The sequence below is a fragment of the Macaca fascicularis genome, chromosome 8, assembly GCF_037993035.2.
Source record: "Macaca fascicularis isolate 582-1 chromosome 8, T2T-MFA8v1.1".
Classification (NCBI taxonomy): Eukaryota; Metazoa; Chordata; class Mammalia; order Primates; family Cercopithecidae; genus Macaca; species Macaca fascicularis.
Genome location: NC_088382.1, coordinates 10,131,491 through 10,159,372, shown reverse-complemented (window position 1 = coordinate 10,159,372; position 27,882 = coordinate 10,131,491). Strand labels below are relative to the sequence as shown.

Sequence of the window (27,882 nt, the reverse complement as noted above, 5' to 3'; positions counted from 1 at the left end):
ACCAGAGTCCCATTTTTTTCACACCCAGAGTCACAGCAATCATAATTATCTATACATTGCTCTGAAAAGAAATTAGAAAATATTTCTCTTTTTTTTGAGATGGAGTGTTGCTCTGTCACCAGGCTGGAGTACAGTGGCGCAGCCTCGGCTCACTGCAACCTCTGCCTCCTGGGTTCACACCATTCTCCTGCCTCAGCCTCCTGAGTAGGTTGGATTACAGGCACACACCACCATGCCCAGCTAATTTTTGTGTTTTTAGTAGAGATGGAGTTTCACCACGTTGGCCAGGATGGTCTTGATCTCTTGACCTTGTGATCCGCCCACCTCGGCCTCCCAAAGTGCTGGAATTACAGGCGTAAGCCACCACACCCGGCCTAGAAAATACTTCTAAAACATCTAGCTCAATAAAAGATTAGTCATGATAATGAGACATACATATCAGGTAGCCTCTTTGGTCACCATAACCTCTTCCCACCATCCTGGTCAAACACTAGGAATGAAAAATGCAGGATTTGGGGTTCCTGAAACTCAAGACTCACACAATATCACAGTCAGTAGAGTTGCAGCCAAGCAGTCTTTGCTGCTGGCACCCGTCAGGAACCAGCCAGAAGAAGACCACAGCCCAGGGAGAGGCCACGAGATGCCACCCACCCCTTTTCTGCTGTCTAAGGTTGTTCTGCATCAAATCATTGCCTTGTTTTGCACCTCTCTGGTGAAATTTCTAAGCTTCCTTCCAGTTCTAAAATCCAAGGTCCATGAAGCAAAACTCAAAACACAAAAGTCAAACCCCAGCAAAGGGGGTTCAAAGTCATCATTCATGAACTTCACTGTGAAGAGAAAAATGTACTCAGGCACAAGCTCCTTCTAACGCTGAGCTTTCATGCCCGTGCATCCACGCACAGGTGTTTCGCTGCCCTTAGACACCGAATGAGCATTCCTTGGCTTGAAAACTCTCTTAAGGCTGACAGCCTCCTTTTGAATTTGGATACATAAAATTGTTAATATCCAAAGGAGGCACATGGCTTTGTTTTTCCAACTTTAGTGACACAGTTAGCTAAATGGCGAGCTCTTGAGAGCTGGGACCATGTCTTTTCACACCTGTATTCCCAGCCTCCAGCACAGAGTCTTCACCACTGAAGCTTGTGTAACAAATGACTGAATGAACACATCTGATGGTGCTTTCCCGCAGCATTTTCTACATCTCTCCTCTAACTCATGTTGGCACAAAGGTACACTACGTGCCAAAATGGACTAAATCACACGCAGAAGAAATTCAATTATTAAAAACAAAAATCAAACATAGTCCCCATCACATCTTTAAGATGAAAAAGGGGTTAGTCCTGGGGGAGAGAGCCCGGGGTGATGGACGTCACACCCTTCTGCCACCCTTTATGAACTGGCGAGCCTGGCCAAGGTGCTTATCGACTCTGAGTCTGTTTCTCTACCTACAAAATGAGGAGCATAAGAATGCAGCTCTTACGGGGCTGTGGTGAGCAGGACTGCTTGTTTCAGGGATGAATGCTGGGAATGGTCCCCTGATTTGGAAGACCTACTGGCTCATGTGTCCTGAAAACACTCTGATTGTCCCTATTCCAGCTCAGTTAACATCAGTTGTTCATTGCAGATTGCAAGGGCCTTGCCCATCACAGCAGGATTTTGTAATCCCTCCAGGCTAAATTGCAATAACTTGCTCTATTGGGGCTGCCTAGGAGTCCCGGGCAAGGGCAGGACCTGAAGCCTGTCACCTGAGCGAGTCTGAGTCACTGTGCCCACGCCTCAGTCCTGCCCCAGGGCCTGCACAGGTTACCACCTCCAGTGGCAAGCCCTGAACCTCCCTGGGACTCTGCTGTCTCCAGGATGACCTGGACACACCTTCCTGTGGCACATCCTGGAGCTTGTTGGTCCTGGGTAACAGTCACAGGAGCAGGTAAAAAGTGGCTCAGGAGACTTAGGGATGGCTCTGCAGAGGACGGGGCCTGCTGGTGCCAGTCCCTCATCGGAGAGAGGATGGCAGTTGCCCTCCTGACCAGGACTAGGCTCCCTAGTATCATGTGAGGAGCACTTGGCATTTTTGAGAGACTTTCTTTTTTCTGAGGCAGGATCTTGCTCTGTCACCCAGGCTGGAGTGCAATGGTGCAAACATAGCTCACTGCAGTCTTGACCTCCCAGGATCAAGTGATCCTCCCACCTCAGCCTCCCAAGGAGCTGAGACCACAGACACGTGCCACCACGCCCAGCTAATTTTTATTTTTTGTAAGAGATGGGGGTCTCACCACGTTGCCCAGGTTGGAGGTCAAACTTTATTGCCCAGGCCACTCTTGAACTCCTGGCCTCAAGCTATCATCCTGCCTTGGTTTCCCAAAGTGCTGGTGATATGGTTTGGTTCTGTGTCCCCACCCAAATCTCATCTTGTAATTCTCACAATTCCTGCCTGTTGTGGGAGGGGCCCGGTGGGAGGTGATTGACTCATGGGGGCGGGGCTTTCCCGTGCTGTTCTTGTGATGGTGAATGGGTCTCACAAGATCTGATGGTTTTAAAGAGGGGAGTTCCCCTGCACAAGCTCTCTTTTTGCCTGCTGCCATCCATGTAAGACAGGACTTACTCCTCCTTGCCTTCCACCATGATTCTGAGGCTTCCCCAACCACGTGGAACTGTAAGTCCAATTAAATTTCTCTTGTAAATTTCCCAGTCTCGGATATGTCTTTATCAGCAGCATGAAAATGAATACAGCTGGGATTACAACTCTGAGCCAATGTGTCCAGCATTGACTTTATTTTCTTAGAGCCATTTTAGGTTCACAGCAAAATTAAAAGGTACAGAGAATTCCCATATAGCACCTCTCCTATACCCAGGCACAGCCTGCTCCACTATCAACACCCCCCACCAGAGTGGTACATTGGCAACCATGGATCAAGCTACCTTGCCACATTATCATCCCCCACAGCCACAGTTATGTTAGGGTTCACATGCACATTCTATGGGTTTGGATGGATATACGACGACAGGTGTCCAGCATTCTAGGATCATAATTTCCTTGCCCTAAAAATCCTCCACAGCACTTCCTTTTCATTTTCTACTCTTGTATGTGTGGAGGGAGAGAAGAAAAATGCATGGAACGCCTGCTGTCAGGTATTGTGCTGAGCCGCATTTCATTTCATCCTACAGCCACCCTTTGAGCAAGGAAGACTTGAAAACAAGGCCCTGTGAATGAGTTCACTGAGATCCCAGTGGCCAGGGGACAGTTACAAGGAAGACCTAGGGAGACGTGCAGACGAATTCAGAATCAAGCTTTCAAGCAAGGTGAGTGAAGAGGTCTCATCTACTGAATGCAGTTCTGGGAGTCAAGGGAACCTCAAGGGCGGGAGCCAGGGTGTAGCCACAAGAGAGCATCACTGGTCAGACACCTTCATCCTGGGATATACCTGAGGCCTCCAGAACATGGGTTCTTGCCTGGGTATGGTCTGTTCATTTGTATTCATTTAAGAATCCTGTTAGCTGAGCATGGTGATGTGGGCCTGCAGTCCCAGTTACTCAGGCATCTGAGGCAGGAGGATCACTTCAGCCCTAGAGGTCAAGGCTGCAGTGAGCTTTCATTATGTCACTGTACTCCATCCTGGGTGACAAAGCAAGACCCTGTCTTTACTTTAAAAACAGGAAAGAGAGAAAGCGGGGGGGGATAGAGGGAGAGAGATAAGAGCGAGCGAGCTATACCTTCCTTGTGCCTGGCACCGTCCTGGTGCTACAGGAATGCAAAGATGAAGGTTGCCTTCAGAGGTCCTAGGGTTGAATGGGGAAAGTGACATACCCCAAAACACAAGTAGACTTTGATGAGCACAGAGAGCACTGTGAACATTCAGAAAATGGAGGCTGCTTCTGGGGACCGGATCAGGACTGGCTGGAGAAGTGGATGGCACCTGTGGCAGGCCTTGAAGCCAGTGGCTGGAGAAGGGAAGCCTGGTCAGAGCCACAGATATGCACCAGGGGAGGGACTGTGGGCAGGAGGCAGAGCCGGGGGTGCAGGTCCGGGGGAGCGGCATTACGGAGGAATGATGGGAGGCGCAGGGCAGCACTGTCCTGGCAGGGGTCAGATAGAGGGGTGTCGAGCTGGGAGCTCCCTGAGGGCGAGGACCTACCTAGTGTACAGTGGTGGCAGACACTTGATTAGGTTGGACTGCTGATAATGCCTCTTGATGTTGGGGTGAGACTGAATGACAGCATGGGGTGCCTGTAATAATAATGGCGGGGGGGCGGACAGGAGGCAGCCTGGAGAGGATGAGTTCCTCTTCAGACCCACTGCATCTGACAGGCCCTCTGGACGGTCGGTTGGAGATGCAGGATGAAAGCTTGAGACTAGTGGGGACAGAAATGCTGACCTGGGAATCACACAGAAAGCAGCAGAAACCCCAGCCGTGCAGATGTACATAGAAAATGGATAGTCAGAGGACAGAACCCACAGCTCAGAACCACTCAAGGGCGTCCCATCTTCCCACACTTAGCTGACCACAGGAGGAGGAAGAGCCAAAGAGTATTCAGAAAAGGCGGAGACTTAAGAGTTGCATGGAGTCGAGATAGTTGGAGAAGGAGACTAAATGGTCTGAGATGCAGTTACTCACCGGGGCAGCCACATACCTCACAAAGGTGAAGATGAGGGTGCTTCCTTCCGTCAAGGTGCTGGGGTCACTCTGGATTGCTCAAGACCTTGATTCTCTAAAGTTTGAAGACCGGAGTTGGAGTTTGCCTTCAGCAGTTTTCCATGTAACATATGTGTGTTGATACCTGTCTTTGTCCCATCCAGGTTCGAGGGGCATCCCCAGTTAGTGGGTGGAGGGAGGCTACCTGGAGGCCACCTCTCCTCTCCCATCCCTGTGCACCCCATCTGCACACTCAGTGGATCCTCTGGAGACAGGAGGGGCAGGAGGAAGTTGGGCTTTATCTTCAGACTGACCTGTTAAGAGCCATCCCACGTAAGTGAAACACATTTCTAATGCATTCTATGTGCAGAAGGCACATAATAGAATTTTGTGAATTTATCGCAGAGTTAGAAATGTTGTTAAATGTAGACAGTTCCTCCTCAGGTTCAAGTAAAATGAGCTGGCAAAGAGCTTCTCACAGCTCATGCATGAATGCCAAAGGGGAGAGGACATTCGCTAGCCATGGTGGAGGAGGCTGCATCCTGGGCATCAATGTGTTGAGATTAATCCAGGACACGGCAGTCCTTTCTCAATGACACACATTCATAGAACTTGAATGTGCGTAGGCTCTGTAATGAGTCAGTCACTCTGTTGTCAATTGGCCTGGAGCCGGGAGTCGGTGTTCAATAAATGTTTTCAGAACAAATAACTGCTTTCAGCACCCACGCACCTTTTACTAAGGAAACTCAACATAGAATATACAAACAGAAAATTTCAGCTATAACTGATTACAAAATTCTCCCCCCCAGCTAAAGACTTCACTGCTGCTTTCCTTAAAAGTTCACTGCTAATGCCTGCGCAACAGGTCAGCTGAGGTGGGAGGACTCGCACAGCCTGCACCAGCCCCCTACCCACCCGTCCTTAGGAGGCGAGGCCCGGCCCCACCCACCCTTCTTTACCTGCCATCTTTCTCTGGCTTATTCCTGCCTCTTACTGGTTCCATGAAGGCTTTGTGTATGCCACTGCAGTATTTTCAGTATTTCCTAAATAGATCGGACACTTTTATGCAAGAAGTTTAGTCATCGACTTTACTAGGACACAGTACTAATTTGCTCATTAATAATCAAGCACTCTAAAATCACACACCAAGCACCCGACCTGACCTCCTGCCCTGCCTGCCGGCACAACAGGCTCCGAAATGCAGCGGCTGCAGAACCAGCGAGATAAACAGGGCGGTGACAAGGAGGTTCTTACTCCAATCTAAGTACAGCCGCTGCCTGCTGATCCCAGGGCTGAGATCACTCGGACAGACTGTGCCGAAAGCCTTCTCTGATGCTGTTTCTTCTCAATAAACAGGTCTCGGCATGTGCCTGCCAGTCAGTGAACAGGTGGAGGAGGAGGGAGGCAGAGGGATGGCCTCTGCTAGGAAAGAGATGCTCACTGGGATTTCAACTCTCAGAAGCATCAATATTTTCTACAAATTGAAAATACTCTTTTTCAGAATTGCAAACAGGGTTTAAGAAGCCGACTCACCCAATTTCCCACCCTCCTCTTGACCAAGTTGGAAAAGAAAATCCATTGAGAATGTCTCACGTGCAGCATATCTCAAAGTATTTTCTATAGCTCATCCGAATCATACTAACTCAAATCAATTGTGAAACTCTTTGCCGTTTGCCTGCTGCTTTCAAATCCATTCCCAGTGAAAAGTAACAATGACACGTGAAGAGCATCTGCAATAGGGAGCCTCGCAGGTGGAACTGGCTGTAGCAAGGATGGAGGAAAAGGGGCGCAGGTTTGTGACCACGGTAGATAGTGGGCTGGGGCATTGCGGGGCCTCTGGGAACAGCATCAGTCTAGTTATAAAAAGGCTGGGAGCCGGGAGCAGTGGCTCACACCTGTAATCCCAGCACTTTGGGAGGCCGAGGCGGGCAGGTCATCTGAGGTCAGGAGTTTGAGACCAGCTTGGCCAACATGGCAAAACCCTATTAAAAATACAAAAATTAGCTGGGCGTGATGGTGCACACCTGTAGTCCCAGATACTTGGGAGGCTGAGGCAAGAGAATCACTTGAACCTGGGAGGTGGAGGCTGCAGTGAGCCAAAATCACGCTACTTCACTCCAACCTGGGTGACAGGGCGAGACTCCATCTTAAATAAATAAATAAATAAATAAAATAAAAGGCTGAGAGGCCCTTCTGTAAAAGGGGATGATGATAATGGTTACCTCCTGGGTTGTTTGAGGACTACATGAGTTGACTTATTTGAAGTGTTTGGAATAAGGCCAGGCATCCAAGACCTCATACAATAATAATAATAATAATAATCCATTAAAATTAACAGAAAAGGAGAGAAGGTTACTGCAGGACAACACAGAAGAGCCTCTTCAGTCGACAAATATTTCCTTGGGAGCCGCTTTTCCTCTTTAAACTGAAAGAACCAAGGAAAGCACTGAAGACTAAAATTAATGTATTTTTACCTGGCAAAATAATTCAAGGCAAAAACAGGGTTAATATGCTATCCATTTTTAAAGTATCAAGCATAAAATGCAATTCAGAGTATTTGTTTTGTTGTTCTAATTTCCACTTAGATCCAGAAAACCAAGTGAACTGAAAAACAGATACAGAAAAATGAAAGCTGAGGGTATCTAGAGAAAAGAGAGTCTCCACCTCCTTTGGAACGAATCTGCTCTTTGCTGAGTATGTGACTCATTCTCAGGCTGCCCACTCAGTTATTAAAATAATTCAGGAGGGGTCAGAAGCAGTGGCTCACACCTGTAATCCCAGCACTTTGGGAGCCCAAGGTGGGCGGATCACTTTGAGCTCAGAAGTTTGAGACCAGCCTGGGCAACATGGCAAAACCCCGTCTCTACTAAGAATACAAAAATTAGCAGGGCGTGGTGGCCAGTGCCTGTAATCCCAGCTACTCAGGAGGCTGAGGCAGGAGAATCACTTGAATCCGGGAGGTGGAGGTTGCAGTGAGCTGAGATTGCACCACTGTAGTCCCTCCTGGGTGACAGAACGAGACTCCCCGTCAAAAAAAAAAAAAAAAAAAAATATTCAGGAGGCTTTTCTCCAGTCTATGAAAACAATCATCACCACATTCTACATCCTCTCAGTAAAAGTTGCATGTGGGCCAGGTGTAGTGGCTCACACCTGTAATCCCAGCACTTTAGGAAGCCAAGGCGGGAGGATCACTTGAGGCCAGGAGTTCAAGACCAGCCTGGGCAACATAGCAAGACTGTATCTCTAGAAAAAATAAAATCATTATCCAGGTGTGGTGGCATATGCCTGCAGTCCCAGCTACCGGGGAGGCTGAGGCAGGAGGACTGCTTGAGCCCAGGAGTTCGAAGCTGCAGCGAGCTTTGATCAGGCCTCTGCACTCCAGCCTGGGCGACAGAAAGAGATCCTATCTCTGGGGGGGAAAAAACCCAACAGTTGCACGTGAACAATCTTACAGTCGGGCTGCCTTGGAATTCCTAACTCCAGGAACTACCAGCTCCCTTCTGTACCTCCCTCCTCTGGTCTTCCCATCCAGCCCCTTCACCCACGCCTGACCTAAATGCATTCCACCTGCCTCCTAAATACGCCTGCACACAATTTGGTATATTCTCCCGGCTCTAATTTTTACTGGTAAAGGAAGTTAAAACAAAAGGCAAAAAAACAAAAAACAAAAAACAAAAAAAACAAAAAAAACCCCCCAATCAGCATCTACTTATTTTTTTGAAAGTTAGCTTCCCTTAGGTTCCAGGCATTCCACTTATTTCTGGATCTCTGGTTTCACAGGCAAGATGGGACAGGCAGACAGAACTTGGGCATGTGCCCTCTGTGGAGAAAGTGACTTCAGAAACCTCTGAGGCTTTATTAGCCTGCGATTCTAAACTCGGGGGGACATGAAAAACTCAGAGACGAGTCATCAGGCTCTATCTTCATAAGAGTCTTTTTTTTCCTCTGTGTGTGTGTGTGTGTGTGTGTGTGTGTGTGTGTCTTTTCAAACAAATAGCACTGCGCAGTATCCTTAGAAAACTACAGCCAAATGTCCTTCACGTATTTTCTCTACATTTCAAGAATCTCAGGACCATGCTTCTTTTCTAATGTGTGACCTTGAGAGTTAAAAATCAAGGGGAAAAGGTCACAGAATTGGGGGCAAGTTTGAGTTCCCGTCACCAGTCACAATCTCTAGATCAAATGGAGGACAACACACTGCCTGGGCCCTGGCCAGGTTTGCCTGAAGCAGGGCCAGGCAGCCTCAAGGCCTCCATGGCAGGCTGGGGATATGGGGACGTGGAAAAAGGGGGTGCAGGGAAACTGGGAACTGGTGGGGGAGTGTGAGAAAGGGAATAAACGCGTACGTGGATGAAGAGGAAAAGCAGGAGGAGATGAAGGCAGTGCAGAGGGCAGAATGGTGGACACGGGGCCGGGAAGGTGGCAGGGCTGCACTCCAGAACCTCAGCTGAGCGTTTTCTCCTCCTGTGTCCCAGGGATGGTGTGAAGTGTCTGCAGGCGTCCAAGTGAACCCACAGGGAGAGTTCGGCTGGCACACAGGGAGATGGGCCAGGGCGCGGCAGGCGAGGGCAGCACAAGCACGGTGCTGCGACACCACTGCTGGGAGCAGGGTTGAAAGGCGTCTTTTGCTCTAAGGACTTTCATAAGGCAGTCCCAATCCAAAGACCGACCTTAGTTTCACGGCCTTAGCCTCTCAGTTTCTTAAGCCTTCTGAGGGCCTCCTGATCATGACAAATAAGTCACTATTTACAGCCATGAGACAGATAAATCAGTATAGGTGTTTGTCCTGAAGGACCCCCAAAGGGAAATACATCAGAGTACCCACACTCGGCACAGGAACAGCAAGAGTCCTCCTGTGAGAGCTGAGAGAGGACACTGGCCCTGAGTCTGTCCACTGCTGAAGCTTGGCAGAGGCGGGGGGAGGACCTCAGAGCAGGCGGCTGCCACTGCTTAGTGGAGGGGAGGGCGGTAAAACGTTTCCCCATCAAACCAAAACACAACAAAAAACCTCTCTGATTTGGGAATGTAATCATATAATTTCCACTTGGCAAAAATGTTGGTTGGCTATAGAACAAAAAGAACAATCTGAATCCAAGCTATTGCCTCTTAATCCTTTAATTAGGCCGAGTCTTTCAGAAGAAAGCACCATTCATTGTTACTGAAGGGAACCAAGAGCAAACAGAGATAGTGACACACACACACACAGAGACACGCGCATGCACACACGTGTGCACACTTACATGAATGCATGTATTTGTAATGATTATAATTAAACACTCTTGCTGAAGGGCTCAAAGTTTACAAGAAAATTTATTTGTGTCTGAGAGCCACTATTTAGAATGTCAAAAAGGCCCTCCTGGGAACGTAACTTGGGGGAGATGTGGTGAGAGGGCGGGACCCAGCAGCCCACAGGCATGTCACAAGATGCGCCCAGACGCTCTGGGGTGAACTCTGCTCTGACTTCAGACCAGAGGTGTCTGCCCCAGCAGTGCCCTAACAGCTGAGCGGTCGGAAGGCTCCGGCTGGGGAGGATTCATTTGGAATCTTTCTTCTTCTTCTTCTTTTTCACCGGCGTTTCTTCTGGCGTAGCGTCCTCTGCTATCTCTACTGGCTTTTGCGGCTTTTTCTTTCCTCTCCTCTTTTTGGGCTTCAGGGTGAAGTCCCCGCCCTCAGGTGGCTGCACATGGTCCCCTGCATCCGGAGCAGAGGCCTCGGAACTCTGGTCCCAGCAGGGGCCTCTGAGCTGCTCTTCCGCTGGCCCGCTCTTCTTGGCCACTCGCTCCTGGGCCTTGGCCCTCTCGGGCTTTCCCTCCATGTGCCTCTTGGCCTTAGGCTGGGGGTAGCTCTCCACATCTTCACCTGTGGCCTCTTTGTTTCTTTTCTTCCCCCTTTTGTGTTCCACCTGCGTCTTGGAAGTGTCAGACCCTGGAACAGGGACCTGGGGCTTGTTCTTCAGTGCTGCCATCCGCTTGGCAAAGTACTCCTGGATGGTGAAGGCACTGGTTGTCGTGGTTTCGTTCTCATCTGGAGTGGAGGGACTGGCATCGCCCTATGGTGCACAGAAGAGTTAAAAGGCAGGTAAGCATCAACTTTCATCCCTCACTGCACCCAGGAGGCACTCATACCCGGCACTCACACCTGGCACTCACACCTGGCACCTGGCACCTAGGAGACAAGGCTGAGTGCCAGGCTTCTTTCGGCCTCTCTCCCTTCTGGTCGGCCTGAACTGCAGGCCTGGAGCAAGGCGGCCACACACTCTGGCTGAGTACTAGGTGGGGTGGTAGATGACAGGCAGAAGTTAATGTCAGAAGGGAGCTGGCAAGCCGCCTCGATGGAATTCTGAGTAAACATCTCCCTAGAAACAAGTGTTGTGGTGACTAAGCTCCCAGAATCTCCCATCAGAAACAGGGACACTGGCGTTCCAGAGCTTCGTGATTTTGTTAGACAACGATTTCACCTTCATTATGAATTACACCGGCCTCTGTGTTGATCTAGAAACTTAAGACACCACCTAGATAGGTTAACCTTCCATGAGGACAGGAGCCGCACTCCACCCTGAAACCTGGCCTGCCGGGGGTACCCTTTCTCACCCAAAGGCGGAGTGTGGCCGCTCTGGCAGCTGCTCCTGAGTGGAGTGCAGAGCGGAGACTCCGCGCGTCTCAGCCTCCTCCCCGAAACAGCGGGCCAGCCTGGGGGCTTCTTTCCCTCAGCTGGGGGTGGGGAGGAGGGAAATGCCCCCTCCTTCCCTAACAAACACTAGATACTCAGGACTGTGTTCGGGCTGTTCTTACATTTGAGGAGTTACACATAACAGCTGAGATGAGGATTTTAATTTTAAATGAGTACATTGCATTGTCAGATAATATCCGCTATGAGAAAAAATGTGAAAAAAGTATGTATCTAAAAGTACATTTTGCTGTAAAGCTTGAGAAGTGGGAGAAAATTCCTAAGGGGAGAGGCTGGGATAAAGAATGAAATGCTGGAATCGCCATTTGGGTTGAGGCTGCCAGTAAGGTGAGGAGACATGCCTGTGAGGCAGGAAGTGCCTTCGGGTTGGACTACAAGGAATATGCTCGGAGTCAAATCAATGTCTGCAGCAACTCTGCCCACAGAGACTCTGGAAATAAGTCATTAAGCTATCACGCTACACTTAGGTTTTCATAGTCGCCTGGCTTCTTCCTTCATACTCATTTATCTCACAAGAAGAGGCTGGGTATTCCATGCTTTCATGGTGGGAGGGTGGGAAAGGGCTCCTGAATAAAGCAGTCTCCAAATCAGGATTCTACTAGGATCCTAAACTCGGCTGGCAAGGTTCTGCTTGTGCAGGTAACTGAATTACAAACCACCTATAAACAGACCCTGTATTGTCTTGGCAGAGTGGTCCTCAAAAACCAGCTCGGTGGAATCCAAGATAATGTCCCATTTGCAGTTCCAGCAGAATCGATATTATTATATATCAACGGACAACTAGGGCTTGAGTGGCAAGTGCCTCAGAGAGCTTTCACAAAAGGGTACATAAAAAAATCATGTGGTCACTTTTGGAATTTCAAAACAGGCAGAACATGAGGAATAAATCAACTGAGTTTTGGGAAGAAGTTTTAATTTTATCCATCACTATTCAATTTGTGCTGGAATTCCATGGGGTGATTTTGAGAAAAATAAAAAATATCTGCCCCCAGGAGATTTGTCTTTTCATTCTTTAAATGTTGAAAAAGAGCTGAAATGCTGCACAGCTGAATGAAGGATCTTCTCAAGGCTCTCCTGGCGCGAGCCAATCCCAGGCTCATGAACGAGAGAGATCCTGCCACCCACAGACGGGCACCTCACAGCCACACGGGGACAGGCTCGGTGACCAGCCACCCTCACAGCCACACGGGGACAGGCTCAGTGACCAGCCACCCTCAGAGCCACACGGGGACAGGCTCGGTGACCAGCCACCCTCACAGCCACACGGGGACAGGCTCGGTGACCAGCCACCCTCAGAGCCACACGGGGACAGGCTCGGTGACCAGCCACCCTCACAGCCACACGGGGACAGGCTCGGTGACCAGCCACCCTCACAGCCACACGGGGACAGGCTCGGTGACCAGCCACCCTCACAGCCACACGGGGACAGGTTCGGTGACCAGGCACCCTCACAGCCACACGGGGACAGGCTCGGTGACCAGCCACCCTCACAGCCACACGGGGACAGGCTCGGTGGCCAGCCACCCTCAGAGTCACACGGGGACAGGCTCGGTGACCAGCCACCCTCAGAGCCACACGGGGACAGGCTCGGTGACCAGGCACCCTCAGAGTCACACGGGGACAGGCTCGGTGACCAGGCACCCTCACAGCCACACGGGGACAGGCTCGGTGACCAGCCACCCTCACAGCCACACGGGGACAGGCTTGGTGACCAGGCACCCTCACAGCCACATGGGGACAGGCTCGGTGACCAGCCACCCTCAGAGTCACACGGGGACAGGCTCGGTGACCAGCCACCCTCAGAGCCACATGGGGACAGGCTCGGTGACGACGGCGGGCTCGTTTATGCAACAGAAATCTCACTGACAGTTTTGCAGCACTACAGGCGCCTGCAGTCTGCGGGCCCTCTTTTGGAATGTATTTGTGAGGTTGGAATTCACATCTGAGTCGAATCCTATGACTCCTTACCTTGCTTATCTATTTATTACCTTGTGAATTCCTGATTTTAACCACAGGAGCTAAGTGCTGGTATTAATCACATTTTTTATTATCAGGAAATACAAGACCATTTTTGAGTCACTTGTTGAATTCAGTGGGTCTTCCTAATCCCAAAAAGTAAGTAGGCTCATAATCAATTCCTGGGATGTAAGTTTAATAGGCACGGGCCACTGCACAGGCTTGGCAGGGCATGGAGACAGGCTAGAGAGGGGCCAGCACCCGAGTCCTACTTCTTCCCAGCAAAGTGCTGGCCACATAATGACCGGCTAGAGAGAGCTGCTTAATGTGGGGGTAGCCACCCTCCCACACCACAGAAACATGCCTATTGTACAACACCATGGACTCAAAGGAAAAATACACTGAAAATCTGACTCCTGCAGGAGCAATGGCCAGGACTCATCTTTTTATACACCAAAGTCAGAAACTCAGTTTCACTGCAGAGATTCGAATCCTGCTTCTGCATTCTTGAGCATGGCATCACATAAAAATATATACATATTTTCAAGAAAACTAACGCTTTTGTATCTGGTCTCTATCAAAGTAAACTAGTATTGAGAAAAACAAGTTACTTTAAAGTATTTTGAAGTGACAATAACTTGCATTTTCCCACATTTCCATTAAACACACAATACAACCTCAAAAAACAAAATCTGTAATATTTAAATGTGACGTTCACCGCTTCATAAACGTTGAGAATGTCTGTTTGCTAACTGTGTTCCAAAAACTAATGAAACAAATTTAAGAGTAACTTGAAAACTTCTGGTTCTATATAAAATACTACCAATAAATATGGTTAATCATCTTGCCAAATGTGATTTAAGCTCAGGGATTCAGGAAACGTCTCTCTCTTTTTTGAATTCCAATGCCTGCTGTTCAACTAAAGGAGGTTTTTGTCACTAATGGCAAAAACCGTGAGTACTGTTGCACCAACCTAATAAAACAAGCAGGACTAGCCTTGTCCGTTCGCAGCAAGCCTCACGGTCCTCTCCCTTCCTTCAGCGCTAATGAGTGCATCGCATGTGTCAAAAACATTTGTGACTTTCCCAGATGGTAAGTGGGCCTTAATTTCTACCCAATCAATAAGCACTTGTGGGTTTGAACTGAGATGACTCCGGAGCACCTGCTCCCCAGTTCACAGAGCCCTGAGAGTTGAAAGCCAGGCCCATGGGAGCACCTTGCTCACTCACGTGAGGAAGCTTCACCCAAAGTGATCAGGCCCAGGGGTCCTGAGGAAGGCAGCTATCACCACTGTGCCAGGCACTTGACATCAAGTGGCATCTCAGCCGACTCTTGCGGCAACCTGAGAGGCGCCCTCTCATGACACAGGCAGTGAGACTCCTAGCACTTAATCCGCAGAAGGTCTCACAGCTGGAACACGGCAGGAGAGAAACAGCCCTAAGGCTGCCGGAAGCAAAGCACTTGCTCCCTCTACCACAGGACCCTGACTCCTAGCTCCCATCTCATGGACTGCCTTGTCACCCTTCCTCTCTCTTCAGAAGCCACCACCAAAACTAAAGTATGTATCAAGTGACCACATAATCCAGAGACTGAGGTCCACACTCACCTAAGTTGACTGATGCAGAAAAAATATCCACAGAAATAGTACTTTCAAAAGAGAAAAAAAACATCATCTTGGTTTGCAATTCATATAAATAAAAAACAGCCTGAAGCCAGGCTTAAGGGTTTTATAATTTATCAAACTAGCATGTACAGTCACTTGAAAAAGTGTGACTGTTTCAAAGCAGAGAGTAAAGCCCAAGTCCAAACCTCCACCCAGGCAAGAAGCCCTCTCAAGCAGATGCTAGACAGCTTCCACCTGGACACTGCCAATATGGAAAGGTGGCTGCTCTGGTTCTCTGACTCAGTTTTCGCATCAGCAACAGGTCGATTCAGGTAGTTCATGGGCATCCACCATGTGTCATGATGAGAGCTGGAGAATCTTAACACCATCTCTGGCAAGTCCAAATTACCACTGAGGAAAAAATAAAGAGTGGGTACAAAGGCAGGCTGACCCTGCAGAGAGTCCCTGCAGGTATCAATTACAAAACGCCGCAGTCCTCTCTGGTCCCTGAAAGATGCCTGAAGCTACACATATCAACTCTTCTCAGAGGTCTGCAGAATTAGAGTCTGTCTGCTTCTTTTAGGATCCTCTATCTGGAGACTGTGCAGCTCCATGAGTATCTGCACAAGCTCCTCTGGGCTCACGGAGGACTTTGCTCTTGTGTCATTCAAATGTGTATACTGAGGTGGATTATTAATAAAATGCCCAAATAGAGAGGATTCTCCATTATTCTCAAAAGAACCTTTTGGGGCAAGGAAATGAAGCAGTCTGCACACAGGCCTTAGTGAAGTGCCTGGAGAAGATGCACCTCACTATAGAATCCCCCTACTTATGACCAACACGCCAGTCCAGGGAATGGACTTCAAAGGCAAGTCTTTCAGCTTGCCAGCCTTGCTCACACATCACCACTGATCTTAAGTGAGAGGATGACGGAAGCTTTCTGATTTCCATGTTAAGACATGGAGGTCATGCTGCAACAGTAACTCTTCACTGAACTTTGTTAACAAAGTAGACACCCCGAGCTCAAGGGTAATGGATTTAGCAACTGGGGTTGTGAGTCCTGATGGCTATTGCCTGTGATGAACAAACGCTCACTGCCACCACAGCCTGTCTGTCATCAGCCTGTGCTGGGTTAGTTTGTGAAAAGTTAAGAAAGCTTGGCAAGTGAGTGGTTTGACAGAACATTCTGTACCTTTTCCAAACTTTTCAGTAGGGCAGTTCTGACAAACACAAATTATGTATCCCTTCAGATATGAAGTGACTCTGTGTGACTCCTCGAGACAAAGGGATTGTGGAGACCCCCTGTCAGCTGTGTGTGTCCTTTACACTCCGCCAACAGAAGGGGCAGGATGAACTGACCCAGTCACTCCCTATGCTAGCCTACAATGTTCTTCCACATCCCCTGTACACAGTCTCATGCATCACTTTCTTGAAGATCAAGTGTAAAACTGCTTCCTTCCACAAGTCTGATCCCATGTGAACACCCTTTCTTGTTTATTGCCCATAATAGCAATTTGTTGCTTCTATTTTCTGTATTTGTTTAATTTGCTTTGCAAGCATCTTCCCAAGGAAACAAGTTTCTTGAGGACAGGGGTCATTTCTATTTCATTTGTATTCATACAATCCACAACCTCCCTAATGAGGAACAAGGTACAGTAAGTGCTCAACAAAGGCACAAAGACACCAAACCCAGCTGGACCAAGGCTGTGAAGAGCTCCCACCGCCACCCACTGGCCCCAAATGTTTTGTGTTTGTCAGCACGAACTTGTCTGCATATCAGGCAGGTCTAATGTACAGAAGGGGCACGGGAGGGTAAGAAGAGAATCAGCATTTTGAGTGCAGATTCTTCCCATCCACATGAAACCACCCCCTTCTCATCAGACAGCACCTTCCCTTGCCTCAGGATGCAAACTGCTTCTCTAACTACTGCAAGGTATATCTGAGTGTCCTCTGCTGTCAGCCAGTTCCTTCCTGGCCCTTAGCAATAAACAGAAACTCAGTCCAGTGATCCATCCATTTCTCCCGCTCCATCATTCCACATGTTACCATAGTTGCCTTGGGGGGGATAAGTCCATTGGAAAAAAGCAAAGTACTGTGTGGTACGGGAACTGCCACGTTTTTTCTGTGGGATTAGTTGAACACAAGCAATGCCAGTAGGGACTGAACTGTTCTCGCTAAAGAAGACAACTGTTCTTGGTAAAGAGAAGAGAGTTCTCAGGCATATCAGATACAAAGGTAAGCAGCTCATTTGGAGAACAGCAGTGGGATGGAAGTTCCACCAGCAGCCTCTGGTAGCAAGCTGTGAAGGCACAGCCTACATTATATCTTAGCTGAAAACACAACCTGGGCAAGCTGATTCTAGGGAATCATTGAAATGGGTTTGCCACTGAAGGCTGAGCTAGGCAGTGATTCACAGCCATTCGTCGTAAAGCCTGCCCTGAACCACCATGGCGGGAGGCCCTGCTCTTCTCTCTATGAAACCTCTGTGGTTTCATGCTTTTCCTTTGTGGTTTCTACATAACTGAAAACATCCAGTGTTTTACTGACGAACAGCTATTTTTACACTCACAAAAAGCTTTTCAAGTGTGAAATCTCGTACATTTTTCAAGACACTCATCGCTCACATCTGGAATTAGGCTAAACACACACAGTCTCGGCAATGAGCAGCCTCAGGGAATTTGCCTGGGAGATGCAATCAGTTTTAGCATTAGCAAGTATCACAAGAGTCAAAAACAAATATAAAACCCCATCGACTGGAGCTGTGATTTGAAGTGGTGTTAAAAAGCAAAGATAAAATAACAGAATGAGAATTATGGAGCAACTCAATTGGAAAACACAGAAATTGTGTGTGTGTGCACACGTGAAACAGGTGTAAGAACCTGTGGCATGTATTAGAAGCCCACTATGCAGGGGTTCCAGAGGGTTCTCTCTAGACAGAGACTGGTGAACTACGGCCGTGGGCCTAGTTTTTAATGATTTTTTAAAAACCATTTCTAAATGGTTAGGAGGAAACAAAAAACTTATGACATGTAAAAATTACATGAATTTCAAATACCAGTGTCCTTAAAGTTTTGAATTTCCTCAGTAAAAATCTTGTGAAAATTTGTTTTCTTTCTCGTTATACAAGTATATGCAATAGGTGCTAAGTAAATATTTACTGAATAAATGTATTATAAAATCGGCTCTGCGATTGTGAATATAGTACTGCTGACTTTTGGAAGTGGCAGGTGCTTTTCAAGTGCACACACACAATATACCTTTATATACACGCATGTACCTATACACACGCATGGAACTGGAGGACACTGGGCTTTGACAAAGTCCTCAAGCTCTGTCTCCTGCCAGTGACAGAATGCCTACCTTTCTGAACTGTGTCAGCAAGCAGCAGAGAGGCTGCTAACTGCTGCCTGCTTTTGAGTAGCAAAAGACAGCAAAGAAAAAATTTGTTTAAAAAGTGATCTGACGTCAAAGAGAACTCTCAGCAATGCAATAAGTATGCAGAGATACCTTTCTAATAATCAGGCATCAGAACTGTGCTTGGAATTTACAAACTCAGACACACCGGACATCGGAGAAGATAATACGAACTAGAAGGGACAGAATAGCTTGCTCTTCCCTGGACTTTAGTAGAGAAATACACAGAATGCCAAATTCCTCATATGAAGGCCAATGCTAACAGAGCTGTTAATTTTATGTCTTTTTCTTTTTCTCTTTTCCCATATGCCTAAACAGCTATTCCGATTGCCACTTATTAGGAAAAGCCGACACAAACATGTTTGACAAGGATGGTTCTCTATGGCAACAGCTTCTCAAGTAACCAACATCAGGATCACTGACAAAGAGTCATCCAGCTTCTGTGGGAAAAGAGGGAAAGAAACAGGAACAGGCTTCCTGCCTCCCTGAAAGGTCCTCAGGCTCGGAAAGTTGCAGTGACAACCATTCCCGACACACTGGCCATGAAGATAAACGAGGCTCCTCCAGAGCTGGAGATGATCAATGTGACACAGGCCCCAACTTCTGTGAATGATGTCTAAAAATAATCCAAATTGACTGCATTTTAAAATTCCAGGTCAACTGGTTCTCTCCCCTGCTCTCCAGAGGCAGGACAAACAGCTTTGATAAACAGCTGAGACCCAGCATTGGCCTCTCACAGAACAGAGCAGAAGCTTCCAGAGGGTTCTGTCTCTTCCATCTTTATCCCACATGAAGAGGTGAAAATTGCTAAAGAACCATGACAACTCGAATGCAGGCTCCTTACTATAGAAAGCAAATCACAGCAGTTCTTAAAGATTCTAGAAAATCTAAAGTCTTCTAATTTCTAAAAAGAATAAGGTCTTTGTTTTTTTTAGACGAAGTTTCACTCTTGTTGCCCAGGCTGGAGTGCAATGGTACAATCTCGGCTCACCGCAACCTCCGCCTCCTGGGTTCAAGTGATTCTCCTGCCTCAGCCTCCCAAGTAGCTGGGATTACAGACATGTGCCACCATGCCCGGCTAATTTTGAATTTTTAGTAAAGACAGGGTTTCTCCATGTTGGTCAGGCGGTCTCGAACTCCCAACCCCAGGTGATCCGCCCGCCTCAGTCACCGAAAGTGCTGGGATTACAGGGGTGAGCCACAGCGCCCAGTCGAATAAGGTCTTTTTTAGAGAATAAAATCTTTATTTTGAAACTAGGAATAGGGTATGCATAGTTATATGGATTAAGTAGTCATGATTGTTTATAAAAGAAAGGTAAATTAGGTGAATATAGTTGACTAATACAAAAAGTTTCCTCTTTCAATTTTTGTAAACTACATAAGGCTAATATTTTCACATACTCTTTCTTTCACCAAAATCAATGTAGCAAATAAAAATATTTAAGAAATACTTTTAGGAGTAAATTTGGCAAGGCAAAGTCATTCTATGTTTAAAAGGTATCGAAATTAGTAAGAATAAATAAAATTCTGAACTTAGTCATGTTAAAAAAGTAAATGATATAAAATAATACACCAGATAGTGTTCTTATCACAATAAAAAAAGACAATATACCGGCACAACTTATTTTTAGCATAGACAAAAACTAAACAACAACAAACCAACCACAAAACCAATTCTACTCAAGAAAAACCCTAACCAGTTACACTGAGACGGTAATTCCAAGGAGCTGATAAAAAATAAAAATTGTTACTGCTATTAAATATATAATCCTATAATAACATCTTCTCTTAGGTTTACAGAAGCTATAATTTTTTTATTTTATAAACACGAAATATACTGAAAGCTTAAGTGAAAAAGTACAAGAAACACTGTCTCCCTGCATGCTCAGAATCCAAAAAGGTTCTTGCAGCAAGACCTGCCTCATTTGGAACAAAGCATTGCCTGCAGTCCTGAAGCCACCCAACCACCAGAAATTCAGTGCCCTCCAGTATCTGCTTCTCAAACTATCAGGGGTAAAGGATTAGCTCTGTCTGTTTTGTGTTTGTTTTTTTTTTGTTTCTTTTTGCCTTTAAAAATTTCCAATCCATTACGGGATTACAGGGCAAGATTTTTATACAGTTAAAAAAGTTACCAGAAAAATGAAGTTTTAAAAAGATATCTAAAACCCAAGTCCTAAACTATTGTCAAATTTCTAGAAAAGCTTCTAAATGCTTACTCTTAATTTCTGTCTTTATCTTGTCTATGGACCATACTTTGAGTGGCACTGCTATCAAACATCAGCTAGCAAAGGACAGAAAACAGGTGCTCAATTTAAGACAGTAGAAGTGGCACTGAACTGGCTGTCAGAAGATCGGACGCACAACGGACAGAACGTGTGATCTAGGACAAGTCCCGGGACTTTCCAGCCCTCAAATGCAATCATTTGCAAGACAGAAATAGGGCTCCTCAGTAACTTTTTTCAACATAGTTTCTTCACATGCCTTTCTTCAAACACAATCTTAAACAGAAAGCCAATCTGTACATCTCGGGGAGCTTTGGCTGCAGCGGGGTGGAGGCAACCCAAAGCTCATGTCCCAACTCTCCCCTCCAATCCCCTTGTAAAGGCCCCTGGGGACCCTAGAACTCTATGGAATCCAGTTTGAAAATCGACAGCTATATTTTTAAGGTCCATTACAATTCTAGCATTCATTATAGCCTAGATAAGTCCATAGCACTCAGCAAAAGGAGAAGGCGAAAGCTTTTGAGAATAAAATTGGTCTTGGGCTGGGCGCGCTGGCTCACGCCTATAATCCCAGCACTTTGGGAGGCCAAGGCGGGTGGATTATCTAAGGTCAGGAGTTCGAGTGCAGCATAGCCACCATGGCGAAACCCCACATCTACTAAAAATACAAAAATTAACCAGGCATGGTGGTGCGGCCTGTAATCCCAGCTACTTGAGAGGCTGAGACAGGAGAATCTCTTGAACCTGAGAAGCGGAGGTTGCAGTGAGCAGAGGTCGCACCACTGCACTCCAGCCTGGGTAACAGAGTGAGACTGGTCTCAAAAAATAAATAAATAAAAATAAAATAAATTGGTCTTTAACATTATGTAATATACATAATTCTTAACACTGTCATTAACCTTTGGAATGTCAACAACTGGCAGTCAGAACTGTACAGTCAACCAATTTCTTCCAAAAATGGTAACAAAGAATCAAGACTGAACTCCCCAATATTGTAAAGTCTCAAGTTGCAAAGTGGGTCCTCCTGAGGCTCACAACGGCTGACGATGACCTCAGGCTGCCCACTCTTCCGGCTCTGCCTCGTGAGGTCAGGAAGGGACCACAAGGAAAGGGAAGCAAGGGACGGGATGGTGCTGCCCAGACCTGTCACCACAGTTGCCACCCTGCTCCCTTCAGACTACGGCTGGAGACGCAGAGCTTTGCCTTCTCCGCCAACCCTTCCCCCACACTGCAACCCAAAGAAAGGTCCCCCTTCTTCCTGTTTTCATGACGTCACAGAAGGAAAATCTGGGGAGGAATGTTATTTCTGCTTTCCTGGCAAGAGAGAAGTACAGAAGGAAAAATGAGCCGGTGTTTCCCTCCTCTTCTCCTGCAGTAGACCATGTGTATGTCAATTTCTTACTATCACAAAAGCTCTTAAAACCACTTGCTTCATCTGTCAACACATGAAAAGCCAAATCTAATCCTTTCAGGCCAAACCTATGTCCTGGTGAAGCTCTAACCAAACAAAACAGCCCAGCGACTTCCAACCCTTGGGTGTGTTGGCAGGCCCTGCCCTCACCCCCACTGCTTTCTCATTTCTTCTTTACGAGTATCTTATTATGAAGTTATGTTGCTGATCTACAAGACGACATAAATTTTTACTGGTACTAAAACAACTTTCAAAAAAGTCATGACCCACTTTCTCCTTTCTGGCTCCTCTAGAAAGTAGAGGCAGACCCAAGCCCCGTTTGAAGTCCTTGCTGCCGGGAGATGGCCAGTTTATGTCTCTTGTCCTAGGACAGGAAAAGGATGCACTCTCGGCACCATGTGCTAGGGTGAGATAAGACCAGAGATTCTGTCCTCAGCACCTTATCAGCTTTTCCTGCCACTTTCCAGAGCAGACAGCACCATGGCTGGCAATGAACGAAGCTAGCTGAAGGGGGATGGGTGTGTGAATGGCTTGGGGACTGTAGGGAGTGAGGTAGGCAGGGTGTAGAATGAGAAAAGGAAAGAGAAGAGGTTCTTCATGTATCTTAAAATGGTTTGGTCCCCCCAAAATTGCTTTTTTTTTTTTTTAAACACATGGATTTTGCATCTCTGTTGAAACTGCAGCAACCAGGATAGATGTTTTTATAAGACTTCCGTTCTTGTTAGAATGAACCACCACTTTCATTGCTTCGCGCCCTGCCCCTCACTGCCTTGTGCGACTGGCTCCTGGGCACGTAGCACAGGACGGATCTGCTATCAGATGCTCCATGGAATGCCTGTGGGGCCCAGGCTGCAGAGCAAGTGCCTTCCACAGGCACGCGAGCCTCTATCTGCACACCCAGTGATCTCCTGGGGCCAGGACACACTTGCTCACATGGGACAATCTGCCTCACAGCGCAAAGGAACAAGGGAGGCTACGGGACACTCCTTCAAATACAGACGAATGGCATCGATGAGCTGCTTTGTTCTGCAACAAATAACATCTGTGAATCCAAGGATTATACTCTTTAGAAACCCTGGTCTTTTGGGGTTGGGTTAGGGAGGGGGTGAATAAAACTCTTAGAAAAAAATCTAGACTAAGCAGGAAAATTTTAATTTGGTTATGGACTCAGTTATTGACAATGAACTCATGAAAGTTCAGGTAGAGTATCCCTTATTTGAAATGCTTGGGTTCAGAAGAGTTTCAGATTTTTGATTTAGGGATATTCAACCTGGAATAGCAATATAAATATACTAAATTGATATTCCAGGTTGAACATCCCTCTCTTGTTTTTGCAATTTGTTGTTGATGAAACCAAACCACGTGTCCTGTAAAGTTCTCTCATAATCGGATTTTTGCTGAATGTATCCCTGTGGTATAGGTTAACACATTTCTCTGTCTCACGCATCTCCTGTTCGGGTCGAGTGAGAGGCAGGCTTACTTCCTAACGGAGCACTTTTCCAACGCCAGCATGTTGTTTTATGAAAAACTGGCTGGATTCATGGTCTAAGGAAGTTTGGGAAACGAGCCTGTGCTATTCCTCCCTTTGATTCATAACGCACATCACCATCTGAGACACATGGTGGCTGTTCAACTTCAGAGTGGCCCACATTTATTTGATCCTGGAACATTTTTGGTAAACACCCACCGGCATCCCATGAAATCAGTGCTCTGCCGAACTGACTTTGAAAGGGCTATTCAAACAGATAGTTCCATTATCTGGATGAAATGAGTAGTTCTCTTGTTAAATCTTATAGTTAAATCTTTGTTTTGTCCCAGACTGTCCAAGAGGGTGGGCTTTTACCAATGTACGTTTTTGCAAAAATGACAAAAGCATAGCAGGGAAGTGAAAAGAGGGCCTGGTAAGCATCCCGCTATGGACACTAGCTTGCAGAGCGCCTCCGGGAGGAGAGGTTAGCTCTTTCGTAGTTATACGTGATTGAAATGGGAATGTCTGTTCCTAGGTCTAGAAAATTTATGCTTCCATTTTGGAATGGAGGGTAGCGGAGAAATAACATATCCTAAATGATGCCGAGTATGGATATATTTTCTTTGTTTACTTTTAAGACTGCCTACAATCTAGCCGTATTTTTAAAAGGATTATGCAGTAAGCAGCAAGCCCTGCAGAGTCTGACAGTGAGATGACCACTGTGAAGAAGAAAGATCTTGGGCATCAGGTTCCACTTAAAGTCTGTGCAAAGTTCAAACCACAGAACCAAGAATAAATGTATAAAATAATCAAGTGAATAGCATATGGAACATAGAAGTCAACAGACACATAACAAAATCTAATTCAAAAGAGCAATTTCTAAAAGTGAAATGAAACAAACTTGATTCTGCAACTAGCTGGTGAAGAGCCATACAAAAAGAAATTCCAAATGACTTGAAACATAATAATGTAACTGTATAGACTGAATAGGAAATACATAAACACAAAAAGAACTGCCGCACACCAAAAACAAACCCTCTGAATCTCTCTCTCTCTTTTCTAAAATGACTAAGTTACTAGCCTTATTCTGTGACTACTGTGTGTATAATGGGAAATAAGCAAATGAGTACTGTGATATTTTAATGCTTTTATTTCTGGAACCTGTTGATTCCAGAATCTTACTGTGGGTAAGTAAAGATAAAAGATGAGCGGGGTTAAGTCCCTGTGGTCCTGAATCTAAACTAGCAATATGACTATAAACTCAGGATATATTTTATTATAAAGAAATTATAGTTATATACATGTAACAAGGCCTCAAACGAAGACCAATCTAGGAATAAATGAGCAACCCCCAAGCCTAGATTGTGTTGCTAAATATCATTTACCACAAAAAAAGGAATCAGGGAGAAAGGGATGACTCCAAGTGTGGGGCAGCAAATGTACACAGTGGGCCTGGAAACTCTTACACTAGATTGGAAGGAAGCTATCAAATACCACTTAGGGTCATGTCAACAGTACTCAGGTCATTGTCTGTGTACCGAAATACCACAGATTTTTGTATGTTGATCGTGTATCCTGCAACTTTACTGCATTCATTTAGTTCTAACAGTTTTCTGGTAGTCTTTGGGGTTTTCTACATATAGGATCAGGTCATCTGCAAACAAGAGATAATTTTAATTTTTCCTTTCCAATTTAGAGACCTTTTATTTCTTTTTCTTACCTGACTGCTCTTGATAGTACTTCTAGTCCTATGTTGAACAGAAATGGCAAGAATGGACATACCTGTCTTGTACCAGATCTTAGAGGGAAAGCTTTCACCTTTGCCCCCTATCAGTTATGACACTAGCTATGGGTTTTTCATAAATGGCCTTTATTTTGTTGAGAAATTTTCTTTCTCTACCTAAACTGTTGAGAGTTTTTACCAATAAAGGATGCCGAGTGCTTTTTCTGTGTTGACTGAGATGATCATGTGGTTTTGTCTTTCCATCTGTTAATATGATGCGTTACACTGACTGATTTACATAGTTAAACCAGCCTTGCACACCAAGGATAAATCCCAAACAAATGAAAACCTAGCTGAAAAATCAAGAAAACAATCCCATTTATGGTAGCATCAAAAAAAAAAAAAAAAATCAAAATACTTACGGATAAATTTAACATAGGAGGTAAAAGACCTGTACACTGAAAACTATAAAACACTGATGAATGAAAAGGGACATAGATAAATGGAAAGATATTCCACGTTCATGAATTAATAGAATATTATTAAAATGTCTATATTACCCAAAGCAATATACAGATTCAATGTAATCCGCCAGAATCCCAATGGCATTCTCAATAGAAATAGAAAAAACAATCCTAAAATCCATATGGAACCACAAAAGACCTTGAATAACCGAAGTAATTCTGAGAAAGAAAAACAAAGCTGGAGACACCACACTTTCTGATCTAAAATTATACTACAAGCTATAGTAATTAAAACAATATGGCACTGGCATAAAAAACAGACACATAGACCAGTGGAACAGGATAGAGAACTGAAATAAATCTAAACATTCACAGTCAACTAATTTTTGACAAGAGCATGGAGAAGACACAATGTGGAAAGGATAGTCTCTTCAATAAATGGTGCTGGAAAAACTGGGTTTCCCACGTAAAAGAATGAAATTGAACCTTATAACATACACAAAAATCAACTCAAAATGGATTAAAGACCTAAACAATAAGACCTAAACCATAAAACTCCCAGAAGAAAACACAGGAGAAAAGTTCCTTGACATTGCTTTTGGCAATGATGTTGCGGATATATACCAAAAGCTCAGGCTACAAAAGCAAAAATACGTAAATGGGACTACATCAAACTAAAAAGCTTCTGCACAGCAGAGGAAACAATCAACAAAATGAAAAGGCAACCTACGAATTAGGAAAAAATACTTGCAGACCATGTATCTGATATAAAGTTAATAGCTAAAACTTAAAAAGAACTCATGCAACTCAATAGCAAGAAAACACATAACCTGATTTAAACATGGGCAAAGGAGCTGGACGGGCATTTCTCAAAAGATGACATACACATGACCAAAAGATGCTCAACATCATTAACCATCAAGGAAATGTAAATCAGAACCACCATGAGATATCACCCCACACCCATTAGGAGAGTTATTATCAAAAAGATAAGAAATACTAAGTGTTGGCAAGAGTGTGGAGAAACAGGAACCCTGTACACTGCTGGTGGGAATGCCGATTGGCATACCCTTACAGAAAACAGGGTGGAGGTTCCCAAAGGAATTAAAAATAGAACTACCGTATGGCCCAGCAATTGCTCTCCTGGGAATATACCCAAAGCAAATCAAATCACCTTGTGAAGATAGCTGCACTCCCATGTTCACTGCAGCAGTCTGCATAATAGCCAAGACATGGAAACGTCCTAAGTGTCTGTCCACGGGTGAATGGATAAAGAAACTGTGGTGTGTATATACGTATACGGTGAAATATTATTCAGCCTTTAAAAAGGAGGAGATCCTGCCATTTGCCATGACATGGATGAACCTAGAGGACACTATGCTAAGTGAAATAAACCAGACAGGAAAGAAAAATATTGCATGATCTCACTGATATGATGGAATCCTTTTAAAAAAAGCAAATATACAGAAATAGAGAGTAAGATAAAACAGTGGTTACTAGAGCAGGGTGGGGACAGAAATGGGGAGATGTACGTCAAAGGATGCAGAGTAGCAGGTGTGTCAGTCCCCACGCCGTACTTCAGATCTCTGAACTTCAGATCGAAGGTATGGCGTGGGGACTGTGGTTAATAAGAGTATACTCTGTCAGGAGCTTCACTAAATGAGATTATAGCTGCTCTTGCTATGAAGGGAAAATGGGTAACTATGTCACTATATATATGTAACTCATAACATGTACACGTTAAATATACTCAATAAAAAAAATTTTTTTTTTAAATACTCAAAAGGCCAGGCACAGTGGCTCATGCCTGTACTCCTAGCACTTTGGGAGGCCGAGGGAGGCAGATCATCTGAGGTCAGGAGTTCGAGACCAACCTGGCCAACATGATGAAACCTTGTCTCTACTAAAAATATAAAAATTAGCCGGGCACAGTGGCTCACACCTGTAATCTCAGCCACTCAGGAGGCTGAGGCAGGAGAATCACTAGAACCCGGGAGGCGGAGGTTGCAGTGAGCCGAGATGGTGCCACTGCACTTCAGCTTGGGCAACAGAGCAAGATCTGTCCAAAAAAAGTACTCAGGAACCAGGCTCCCATTGGGTAGAAACGGGAAATTTGATCGCCAATGAAGATAATAACTGCAATGCACTGAAACATCAAACATTTCAATTCACTAGCAAAAAAAAAAAAAAAGGAAAACTCTCCAGTTTTCTTTGGAGAATGCTAGAGCACCTGGTTTGGAAATTGCTAAATAAAGGACATAAATATTTATCCTGTCTTTTCCATATAATCTGTTCCTCAGAGT

General features: G+C 45.7%; 1 protein-coding gene and 1 long non-coding RNA gene across 4 annotated transcripts in view; one reads left to right on the top strand and one right to left on the bottom strand.

Annotated features, from left to right (window-relative positions):
• LOC135964615 (uncharacterized) overlaps positions 1–5,378 on the top strand; it is a 28,813-nt gene extending 23,435 nt beyond the window's left edge. Inside the window, exons 2-3 of the long non-coding RNA XR_010577114.2 lie at positions 3,166–3,300; positions 4,796–5,378. This is a non-coding gene — a long non-coding RNA (uncharacterized lncRNA). The remainder of the gene's footprint in view (positions 1–3,165; positions 3,301–4,795) is intronic.
• Positions 5,379–9,922: 4,544 nt separating this feature from the next.
• PINX1 (PIN2 (TERF1) interacting telomerase inhibitor 1) overlaps positions 9,923–27,882 on the bottom strand; it is a 76,294-nt gene continuing 58,334 nt past the window's right edge. For 2 of the 3 annotated variants that reach the window (XM_005562590.4, XM_015454447.4), the window contains one exon: positions 9,923–10,680. In XM_005562590.4, the coding sequence (XP_005562647.3) occupies positions 10,165–10,680 (516 nt within the window). In that variant the 3' untranslated portion in view covers positions 9,923–10,164. The remainder of the gene's footprint in view (positions 10,681–27,882) is intronic. The other variant, XR_012417020.1, reaches the window with a different exon arrangement.